We start from the raw sequence: 11,719 nt of genomic DNA, 5'->3' as shown, positions 1-11,719 counted from the left end.
TTGACTGAGCTATGGTAAGTAAAATGGATTTTTTAGTTTTTCACCAGCATACCAGAAGTTGCTTATGAAGGTAGAGGCCTCTTCTCTGAGCATGGGGCAAAGAGGTGGATTTATTGAATTGTGTTGTTCCCTCTGTGTGATTAGAAACAGTGGATTATTTATTTGTCCATTCTTTGCTGATTGTTACTAGATGCCTTTTTTTTTTTTTTCGCTTTGGAAGGAAATTCAGCTTTGAGACAAGTGGTTTTTGGTTTTTTTTCTTTTTGTTTTGTGAAGTCCTTGGGCAGCCCAGGAGCTCTGGATTTGGCAGGAGGCAATTCCTTGGGCATTTCTGTGGTAACTGCAGTTTTGAATGAGCATCTGGATTTCATCAGGATGGAAGGATTTTGTTTTAAAAACAATTCTTGACTTGCTGTGGTTGTGTGAGTAGGAAAGCTGGGAGATCTCTCCTCCCAAGAAAGCAAATCTCCTTTGGGCACTGAGGGGGGTTTCTTGACCCTGTCTCCAAGAGGGGGTGGGTCCCCATCAGTCACAAAGGATCTGGACCGGTTTCCCAGTGCCCCAGTTAACAAATTATTAGTGCTGGAGGGGTGAGAAGTGGTGTTTGCAGGTTGGCAGAGGCTGGGCAGGGAGGATGTGGGAAGCCACGGTGCTCAGGGGGATGTCAAGATGTGGATGAGTGTTGGGCACTTGCCTTTCCCCATGTGAAGTGTCATTTATGCTAAACATGCTGCCCAAGGAGAAAAAAAATAAATCAATTATAGCTGCAGGAGCCCAGACTGGCTGGTGGGATCAGTGTGAGCCCTTTAGGAAGCGTTCAAACTCCAACAAGATGCGTAATCATTGTTTGGCTTTCCTGGTTTTGTTTTGCTCGCGGTTAATTACGCAATGCTAACGAGAGCGGGGTTTGCTGCTGTCAGGCTGGCTCAGCTCGACCGATGCATAAAAAGAGTTTCTTGTAAGGTGGTGGGAATGACTTGTGGTGGGGAAAGCTAATTTATTCATCAGACACTTTTTTTTTTTCTCTGTTTGTATTACTGATGATTGCTAATGGGAGGCAGAGCTTGGAGGTGTGTTGGTTTTCTGGCAAGCTTCAAACAAGCAGAGAAATGTCTTTAATCTCCTGAAAACATTCTTCACCTGCTTTCTGCTGAGTGGGGGAGAACAGGTCCAGCATTGCTTGCTCATTTAAGGCCACTCTTGCATAGCAGCAGGAGAGCTCAGAGACCTTCTATGAGGAGCGAGAAGTATTTTTTCCTTCTGGGAAGGAGCCCCATGGGTACAGTGGGCAGAAGCAGGTTTGGCTTTAGATGAAGAGTAGGAAAATTGGGATGCTGGTATGGATACCTTGGTCTTTGGAGGATGCATAGCATGTCCCTTGGGATGCTTGCAGGCACTCCTGCCCATCTCTTGATACCTTCCCTCCTGTTGCTGGTGCTCAAGGTTGACATTTTTGGGAAGCCCAGAGAGTGTGCAAGGTGCCCTAAGTGACAGCTTTCAGGATAGAAAGAAAATGTCACTAGAAGAGCGTGGTGCCAAGTGCTGTGCCCAATGTAGGCCGGGCTGGGGAGTGAGCACCTCCCCAGGGGATCAACCGTGGTCTGGGTCCTGTCTGAGGCGGTTTGGATGTTCCTGCATTTCTGATTCTGCATTTCTTAAATCTGGTGGTACTTTAGAGAGGGAAAAGATTTTTACATCACTCAGAAGGAGCATGAAAACCAGAGCCTCAGGGGTTTTCCTCCTTTTTGTGGTGGTTCCCACTCTTCCCCACGTTGCCTCAAATGCTTAGTCTTCAGCAGCGCCTGCCTTCCTCCTCAGCTGGCTCCTGAGATCTATCCATGTGTACATAAATATACACAAACCCCCCCTTACATTTATAGATATGTTATCTATTTCCCATTATGGGAGAAAAAATTCTCTCACTTCTCCAAAATCTGCCCATTCTCTGTGGGCAACAGCAGCTGCCACACTCCTTGCAGTCACAGCAGGATCAGATTTGTCTGACCCAGTTCCTTAATATTCACTGCAGTAATGTCACAAACATCTTAATAAGCCCAGGTAAAATACACTCTGTATTTTACAACTCCTCGACCTCACCCTGGGCTCCCTGCTTCAGACACAGCAGTCCTTTGTTCAGGAGGAAATTCTGATTTATTCCCCATTAGCATTTTTATAGTACTGTGCACGTTCAAAGAGCCATGCAAGTGGCTTAAGAGTTTAACGCAAACCTTGGGTTAATTCATAATATTGTTAGTTACGGAGCACAATACTCACGTTAATTCAGCTGACTGCGTTGCGTCACGTTGGGAAACACGCTGAAATCAGCAGGGAGCGCAGCAAACAACTGTGTGAGAAGGATATTAAGTATTTTGCTGGCCTGCTAAGGTAGAATCCAAGCACCTTAAATAGCTTTATTTTCCCGTCCCCTTTGAGGATGTCATTACCCTGCTCTGCAGATGTGGAGCTGAAGCACTTGAGACATATTTGAAGCTTTCAGAGAAGGGCACAGAGCTGGGGAAGGGGCTGGAGCACAAGTGTGATGGTAGCAGCTGAGGGACCTGGGGGGTTCAGCCTGGAGAACAGGAGCTGAGGGGAGAGAGGGACACAAAGAAACGGCCTCAAGTTGCACGAGGGGAGTTTGAGGCTGGATCTTGGGAACAATTTCTTCCCCAAAGGGCTGTTGGGCATTGGAACAGGCTGCCCAGGGCAGTGCTGGAGTCACCATCCCTGGAGGGGTTGAACAGACACAGAGATGAGGTTCTCAGGGACATGGGGTAGTGCCACGGGTGGTTTAATGGTTGGATGTGATGATCTTGAGGATCTCTTCCAACCAAAATGATTCTGTGTCTATCAGGACTCAGCCCCTATGTACAGCCACCTCTTTCTTGTGGGTTTATTTGAACTGCTGAAGCAGAAAAAACATATATTTTTCTTCCTGGGGATACAGCCTGAGGCAGCTGGTGCAGATCAGCTTCCTACATGGATGCTGTTGCCCCACACTTAGGGAGAGAACTCAGCTGAAGGGCTTAAAATTAAATAAAAGCCCAAACAGGTATTAAGAGATGGTGCTGAATGGCCGCTGGGCATTCATTCCTCGTCCTCGCTCTTCAGAAAATTTCCTATGCAAAGAAACCTGAAGAAAAGAGCCATGAAACCCGGCTGCCTTCCTCCCCATCTGTGCTGAAAGATGTTTTCTTTGCAGATGTACAAGCTTTTTAGCAACACAACACCCTTTAAACAGCCTCAGATACCTCTAGCTTTTCTGCCTGGCACATTACTTACCCTCAACTGACAAATATGTAATGTAGGTTACATATAACACGCTGAGGTGGCCCAAAAATGGGCAAATATTCCCAGGAACCCTGTGCATGTCTTGAACCACAAGTATCTGCATTGGAATATCAAGGAATAAACTACCGTAAAGTAGCCGAATGTGCTGTGCTATAAATTGTTAGTTTATGTATATTTTAATTGCGAATCAACACTATAATTAGCGCATACATTTCTTGGGCTGAGGCAATGCAATGTGCTGTAACAGCGAGCATTATTAATGGGCTGTAAAAGGCAATGGGGAATTGAATTATAATGTTCTTGTTTTCAAGCTGTATGGTGAATAAATAAATTTGTTCTGGCAGCAAAATTAACTGGAATAAATGCTTCTAGCTCCAGCCACCAAGAAGAGGGGTTGCTGTAAATGAACTTGTTCTCAGCCTTGAGCTAGAAAAACCTGATTACCAGGTCATTATTTCTGGCAATTAGGTACCAGAACATCAGAGAAAGATTTTCTTTGAAATATTTCATGAACAAGGTAGTGATCATAGACTCATTTGCTGGGAATATGTGATGAGGTTTTTTTGGGGTGTTTTTTGGTGGTTAGGGTTCACTGTACAATGAAAACCTGCATTTATTAAGTCTACTACTAAAAGGTGGACTGCAAGCTACACAAACCTGGCTTTTCTTTGCCTGGAATCTCTGGGTTATCCATAAGGTTTATCCCATGCCTAGCTGCTAATTTTAGTCCTTTGTTCCTCTTTCAGTCTCAGGTAGTTGTCAAATCAAAGGACGTAGACAGGAGGGGGAGAGCGTTGCTCTCTTCATGTTGCACAACTAACTTGCGCATACCTATATGTGTTTTCAAACAAATCCCCACCCAAATGCTGTTCTTTGAGATTAGAAAAGATGAATCTGAGAGAGAGCAAGGTTTTACAAACTAGTGCTAAGCCAAACGGTAAAACTGCCATAATTCTGACCATAGGAATCTCAGCCTTTTTGTGAAAATTTAGTGTGAACAATTTATTTTACAGAGTATTCTGCACATGGAGAACTAAGTGAAATCTACATAAAGTTAACTGTACTACAAATGTTCACAGACATAAAACACAACCCCACCAGCTCTACTGCCTTTTTACTCCACTCCTTACAAGTGTTTCAGGAAATAGTTGGTATGTTATTGCTACTTAGTCCATTTGTTTGTAAATGGAGGCTGGAAACAATTCAATACAGGCAAAAATGTTGAACCAGAACCCCAAATCCTGGCAGCCCCAAGCCCAGAAAACCTGTTGGGTGGCAGCACGAGTGGAACCCTTCACCCTCCCTCATCTGGGTGCAGAAAATAAAAGTGAAAGCAGTTTGGCAGGAATAAGCCTTATTCAGTATAGATGCTGAAGGGCCTGACACCATCTGCACTGCCCACTAACCAGGGACAAGACACATCATGGCTGAGAGCACAAACCTTGTAGATGTTTTACAGGGGAAAAAAAAACACTAAAAACCATTTAACTTCCATTTTAGTTGTTGTTTTCTTTCTTGTTGTTTTCTTACAGTTATGCTCAAACACAAAAACTCCTGGTCAAAGCCCAAGTTAGTTTTAAAAGTGATCCCATCTCCACTGATACATGCTGAACATTACTAAATTCAGTTTCTGAAGACAAACTGATCATACTCCCTACAGGCTGCTTTGTCCAACATACAGAAAAATCCTCCTTCCCAAGTTGTACAAACACATCTCAGCCTCACAGAAAACAGTTACACCCGAGCACTTCCACACTTAATTTTCATTAATTTTAAATAACTTTTTCCCATGGACCTGTAACGATCAGTTCATGCTCAGCTGCACCATCGTGATCCTTTTCAGCTGTGCTGGGCAACCTCATGAATCACAGGAACACAGAAATCAGAACAAATAGAAAGATGCCATGAGGTGACAGAACTGGAAAGCTCCAGGCACCTTTATTTCCAGAGCCCTGGAGCAGATGCAATGCGTTGCAGATTGGCTATTTTTAAGGCACGTGGTGAAAAGAAAGAGTTTATCAATTTATCTCTCTGAGTCAAACATTCTGTGCCAGTAGTAGACAAAGGTTGGCGAGTTGCTGGCCCCTATCATGATGAGCAGCAGGACGTATAGCATCATCATCATGGCAAAACGGTGCGTGTAAAACCAGGAAGATTGATTAGAAGGCCTGAAAAGGGAAAAGTGCATTAACTCCATCAGAGATACATGAATTAGCAAAGAGTATCTTAGGTTTGGTTATTTTAAATGCTTAAGCTAACACAAAAAAAAAACCAGAAAGTTGTTCCACAGTTCCTGTAGCTGCCAAAGCCCAATTATCTGTGCACAATCTTGTCCTTTCTCCCCATGTTCACATCCTTCTCAGCGGTTTGAAGCTGTGACTGCCTGGCCTGTGCACACATGTTGATTAGCTGGGTGAGTGTTGCCACTTGGGATAGATAAGAGCAGAGTTAAAACCGCCCTGGTATGTTTTAAGAGCTACTCTAATCAGAGGTTCACTCTTCGTCTCCTGCCACAGATTATTAGAGCTCTCCAAGATACTAAGTGCTTACATGTTTGGTGTAAAAGCAAATTTATCTGAGCCTGGGAGTGTCAAAGAGTGGAACTAAGGCAACATGATGGTGTAAACCCTATTTCACAGGAAATAGGCTAAAACCAAATCCTGGCAGTGCAGCTTTTCTTTTTTTATTTTTTCCTGTTTTCTGTTGTTTTTCAAAAATGAGATGTGTTTATCTGCCTATCTCATCACCACTCTTACTGTGGGAATGGCAGGATGTGCAGTTCCAGCTAAAGGGCAATTGGACAGATTACACAGAAGTATGTTTTTATGAGTGTAAGAAGTGATAGCCCAGGCCAGTGAGAATAATATCTCGGGTCAGAAAACCACGCCCCTATGTATGATGTGTGAATGTGGAGCCTGGGCATGTGAATGAGTGAGTCGGAATGCCGCCCACAAGATATGCATGGGAACGTGACTGAAAACAGTCACAACATGAGTGTGGTGTGTTTGGAATAACATTTTTTGAAAAAACATCCAGACCCACATCTGTAAACCTATAAACTGAGAACTGGTAGTAAAAGAGGGCTCAGCTCTGTCTGGATCTGCTCTCACTGCTAACAAGAACTCTGTGCCTATGCATCTCTGCGTCTGTATGAATTGTTCTCGTCGCCGCACTTACCTCCTATGCTGTTTCTGTGAATATACTAGCAAGTATTTAACTCGTAAAAGCTGATTATTTGTGACAACAAAGTATTTCTGCGGCACATCACCCCCTTCGCTGTTTTTCACTCTGGCTCTTTTTCTGTCTATTTCTTCTGAATCTGAAGGGGAAGAGAAGACATGTTTGGGTGAAACAGAGAAGAAAAAAAATAGCGCAACTTCAAGTAAAAGACCAAACAACCAACACCCCCTCACATACACACCCCCCCTCCACAAGAGTGGGAATGAGATAACTGAAGACCAAGTCTTGGTATTCCCCTGAACCCCTAAGCATCCCAGAATAGACTGAAAGTTTGCTTGAGGCTATACCACTCCTAGTCATCCTCGGTATGGATGGCATTATGGCCCAGAGCAGGGTGGTACGGGGGTGGGTCTCCCATATGGCACTTGAAGAGCTGTGAATATTAACAGGGAAAGAAAAACAACATGGAAGGACTGATTGAGCTCTGCAAGCAGGAAGCAAAGCGGAAGGCCACCCTGAGCAGAGGCTTCCCAGACATCTAATAAAGCTCCTTCTTGATGTGTTTGTGATGCTTCTGTTCCATCATCACAGGTGAAATATCAAGCATTATGGAACGTGATTTCATCATACTACTGAAACTAGGAAAAACAAATGATGCTACCCAAATGTTTTCTATCCCTTACACCATTTTAAGAGAAGCTTCACAGACAACAAGGCTGTTGTGTATTTGTCGAGGGATCAATTGAAAAACGAATCACAGAATCGTAGAAGCTGGAGCCTGCAGTTAGCTTCTGCTGACAGGTATCCACACCCCACATCCTGCGCTTTTTATACAACAGCGTGTATGCACAAAGCTGATATTTGAGAAGAAAAGATGTATTATATGAGGTTATTCTTGCAATAGACCCACCTTTCTTTTTCACCTGACACTTTACATCTGGGTGGTCAATGATCTCGCAAACAGCCACGCAGCTCAGCACAGTGCCCAACGCGCTTCGCTGCCAACCGAGCCCGTGCGGGCTATAAAGCAGAGCCAGGCTCAGGTCGCTGGTGAGATAGGTACCTTCCCCAAACAGGGACGTCTGAAACAGAGCAGAAATACACCCAAAAATTCTGCAGTGCTGACTATCAACAACATAGAAGTGTTCCTTACTTTCAGACTGGCAGTTCTCTTGCGGAAGGTAAATGAAAAAAGGTTTTTCTGACCCATGTTGGGCCTGGTCCCTGCACTTTTTTTTGTCCTGGCACAACTTCTGGGGTGGGGCATCCCATCCCTCAAATTAGCTGCTTGGCACAGCCCTTGGTGTGGACAGATTCATGTGTTCCCGGATTCAAATTTTGTTTGCCAGCGTATTTTATATCAACATGACTGTGCTGCTGTTAGAGGCATTTCACTGATTTATTGAGACTGCCAACATTCCAATAATCCAACCTCCAAAAACAAGGCATGGTTTACTCGCATTTAAATCCATGCTTTACTAGAAAGGAGGGAAGTACTTTTCATTTGTGAATTTTTTTCGAATGTAACCTATTTAATAACTTTGAAACAGAGCATTTTCCATGCTGGCTAAAATTATTAATCCAGTAAGTCTGCTGCACCTGATAAACCCTTATTCATTAAAAATGTGGAGGAACACATGGTCCAAGTTGACTGGAAGGTTAAGTGGCTGTTGCGTCAAAGCTGCTTTATAGATGATACAAAAAAACAGGAGTCCCAACTGCCTCTCTGTTAAAATTGGAAGAGGTATAAGTCCTATGGGATGTTTGCCCCCTTTAACCAGGCCATTTAAAGAAGGCTCCATTTGCAAGTAGCACCTAAAACTTGGTTGATCTAAACTTGAGGCCAGGCAGAAAGAGAGAATCTCTACATTGCCTGCGTCACTATCCTCCTCCCCTGTGCACTGGGACTTTCCAGCTGTGGGTCATCAGACAGGTCAGTATTTTCAGAGAGATTACACTTCCTCACAAAGAAGCAAAGGAAAGATATAATTTGTCACAGCGGACAATGGGGTTTTGTGCCACTTTCAGTTTTACCCTTAGTCTGTACTAGAAAATGCAACACAACCATCCTCAAAGGCCCACAATGGAGTGAAAATAGCAGTGTAAGAACATCAGCACATTTCAAACCCCTAAAGGAATTTGGGCCTATTTTTAAAAAGCGTCCAAGAGAGGATGGTGACACCAGCAGGAGCCTCACCCTGTTCAGATGGCAGTGCAGGCCGTTGTGCAGGATGGAATGGAAGTTCTCAAGACGGCTCCCATGGAAGGCATAGATGAGGTCCCGCTCTCCCTTGGTCTCTGCAAACTTGGTGTTCATTTGATCACAATACACGATCTCAAAGAGGTAGTCCGGAGCAGGAACTGCAGCCCCAGACATCCCCGTGAGCTCTTGGATCTTCTCGTACTTAAAAACAGAAAGGAACAGGAGTGTTGGTTTGTGGGATTACATTGTTTACTGACCCTTAGCATTTCACATTGCTTTATGTATTTTGATTATGCTCTCTGAGTTAGAATTCAACACTGTCATGTTTCAGAAGGAGTAAGTGGACAGCAAAATTTCTGACAGTTTCTTGCAATCAAAGCTAAGTCCTAAATTTTCTCTCCAGAAAAAACAAACAAACAAACAAACAAACTACAACTTGAATTGTGATTATGAGTTAACTGATCATGTAAGGACGAAATCACAATTCTACTTTGGCTACTAAGACGATATATTCATCAGCTGATCTTGGAAGAGGAAAAAAGTGAAAACAGAAGTTGTTTTCATCTTGCTACTAATCTCTACAACTATTTTGATCCCTGTTATGGAAGTACCTCAGTGGCCCTCAACCTTTCCATTTTTGGGGCAGTACGTGGAACTACAAAGTTGTCCTTCTCCATGAGCTGCAGGACCTATCATTGTGACATTTGTGTTGGATTATCTTGATCTAGAACATGCACGTATATGCTATGTTAATGGGAGTAACCAGCTACAATCACTGCCCATCATCAACTACTGACAGTAGTAACTATTTCTTCCAACTGGTGTTCTTGAAAATTTTATTTAAAAAATCAAAATCAACAACCCTCTACACAGGAGAAAAATGCGTTAATGTTGGAACTGTCAAGCTCGTGAAATAACCAACTGACTTCTGGCATTTGTACAAGTTTGCCTTAAACCACAATTTTAATCAAGGCTTTCAGAATTCAAAACTTACCTCCTGTTTCTTAGTACTTTGTATCATTAACACCTTAGATGATAAAATCCAGCTAAACAAATCCCAGGTTCTCTTCTCCGTGTTTGGCACAGACTCCAGAAGTTCTTTCAGGCTTGGTAGAGCATTGGTATCTGCAAGCTGACAAGATGGGCATTTAGGACAAGCTCCTTCTTTTCATTATGATTAAACAGAGACCTCTAGTGAAACAAAAACAATATTCCACCCTAATGGGCTGTAAACGGAAAAGCAGTTTCTGTTCTGAGATATAAATACTGGTATCCAGTTTGTGGGAAAGTTTGTCACTTGTCCTAAAAACAGGTACCAGACAAGTTATAAAATATTTATATTTACCAACAATATCTGTAAGGGACACAGAGGAGTAATCAAGCGAGCTCTTGAAAGAAAAGAACCTGTCACAAGGCAGTATCTGCTGCTGGATAAACAGAGGGGCTGTTCAGGCCATGCAAAACACAAATCCTTCCAAATTTAATTTGAACTTCGTGTAGTGGAAGCTCTTAAAACGCTCTGTAACCCAACACGGGATTTGGAAGTTTCCATGTGTTGCTTTATTGGTCAGAATCCCAAACGTACTTTAAAACCTGGTTACCTTGACCACACAATTAATTCTGCCTCATTCCCAACCCTCAGGTGCTGCTGCCCTCCCCTCAGGGGCCAACCTCGGCCTGGGCTCCCCAACCACCTCTCCCTTTCACAAGCTCTTTTCTCCCTCCGAAGGGCAGCACAAAGAGCCCCGGTCGGGCTCTAACACCCCCGGGCCGGGGTCCCCGCCACTCACCAGCCCCTCGAAGTCCTTGGTCTCGCCGCCCGCGTAGCGGCCCGGGAAGGGCCTGAGCGCCGAGTCGCGCTTGTAGCTCTGCAGCGCGGCGGCGAACAGGCTGCACCGCAGGTCGGCGGCCAGCGGGTCCCTCCCCGCCGCCTCCCTCACTCGGGACGACGCCGCCTCGCCGGGGCCGGGTGGTGACATGCCCGGCGGCGGCGGCTGCCGCTCCGAGGAGGGGAAGAGATCCCGCTCGGGCGGTGTCACCCCTTCCGCCTCAGGGCCGCGGCCTCGGCCGCCGCTCCGCCCCGATAACGGGCGGTGGCTCCGCCCACCCCGCGCCGGGGATCTCCGGCCCCGCAGGGGAGCGCTGCGTCGGTTCCCCCAGGACGGAGAGGTGGGAGGGCTGGGGGGAGTGGGGGTTCCCCCTCGGGTGGAGGTCTGGAGAGGGTACGGGGGGAAAAGGGGGAGGGAAATGGCGGCTTTCCCTCAGGTGGTGACGGGCAGAGGGGCAAGGTGGGGGTGTGGAAGTGGCGGCTTCTAGATTTAGCTGTGGAGGAACACATTTTTGGTGAAAAACACAGAGCTCCTTCTGCATGTTTTTCTTTTCCTCTGTATGAATAACATAGAATGTCTTCAGTTGTCCTGAGTTGGAATGGACCCACAAGGATCATTGAGTCCAACTCCTGTCCCTGCACAGGACAACCCCACAGTTCACACCGTGTGTCTGAGGGTGTTGTCCAGTCTCTTCTTCAACACTGTCAGGTTTGGGGCCGTGACACCTCCCTGTTCCAGTGCTCCAGCATCCTAATGTCCAACCTGAACCTCCCCTGGCACGTTTTCCTGCCATTCTCTCGAGTCCTGTCACTGGTCACCAAGGAGTTCCGTGCCTTTCCTTCCTCCTCCCCTCTTCCCCTCAGGTGGTGAGGAGGTGGAAATGGCACCTTCCCCTCAGGTAGAAGCCAGGAGGGGGCACAGGGAAACGGCGCCTTCCCCTGTGGTAGAGACCTGGAGAAGGGTACGTGGGGCAGGGGGTGAGGAGGGATATGGTGCCTTCCCCTCAGGTAGAGGCCCCGGGGGGACATGGTGAGGGGTGGGAATGATACCCACCCCATAGCAGGAGAGCAGGACAGGTTTGTGGGCCAGGGAGAAAGAACATGGAGGGGGATCCTGGCTCCCCAAGCCCACAACACCAGCACGGCTTGACTGCAAGAAGAGGGATGGCAGTGGGTGGGGATGGCGGCCCTGCCAGGCTTGTGCCCCATCCCCTCCT

At 45.8% G+C, this 11,719-nt stretch overlaps 1 protein-coding gene across 1 annotated transcript; it reads right to left on the bottom strand.

The window, feature by feature from the left end:
• Positions 1-4,780: 4,780 nt before the first annotated feature.
• PARP16 (poly(ADP-ribose) polymerase family member 16) lies at positions 4,781-10,744 on the bottom strand. The gene is made up of 6 exons (XM_065847677.2): positions 10,465-10,744; positions 9,669-9,806; positions 8,669-8,875; positions 7,382-7,553; positions 6,469-6,610; positions 4,781-5,459 (listed from the first exon to the last, which is right to left on the bottom strand). Exons 1-6 carry the CDS (start codon positions 10,651-10,653, stop codon positions 5,315-5,317), a joined length of 993 nt encoding a protein of 330 aa, XP_065703749.1. The 5' UTR covers positions 10,654-10,744; the 3' UTR covers positions 4,781-5,314.
• Between the last annotated feature and the right edge of the window lie 975 nt (positions 10,745-11,719).

This window comes from Patagioenas fasciata, chromosome 12 (genome assembly GCF_037038585.1).
Source record: "Patagioenas fasciata isolate bPatFas1 chromosome 12, bPatFas1.hap1, whole genome shotgun sequence".
NCBI lineage: Eukaryota > Metazoa > Chordata > Aves > Columbiformes > Columbidae > Patagioenas > Patagioenas fasciata.
The sequence above is the reverse complement of the archived record's forward strand: the minus strand, read 5'-3'. Positions and strand labels throughout refer to the sequence as shown.

Coding starts and splice junctions, on each gene's coding strand:
- PARP16 (XM_065847677.2), bottom strand. CDS start 10,653: ATGTCACCACCCGGCCCCGGCGAGGCGGCGTCGTCCCGAGTGAGGGAG. Junction 6,611..7,381: donor GTGTCAGGTGAAAAAGAAAG/GTGGGTCTATTG, acceptor CTTCCCCTTCAG/ATTCAGAAGAAATAGACAGA. Junction 5,460..6,468: donor TCACAGAAACAGCATAGGAG/GTAAGTGCGGCG, acceptor TTCCCTTTTCAG/GCCTTCTAATCAATCTTCCT.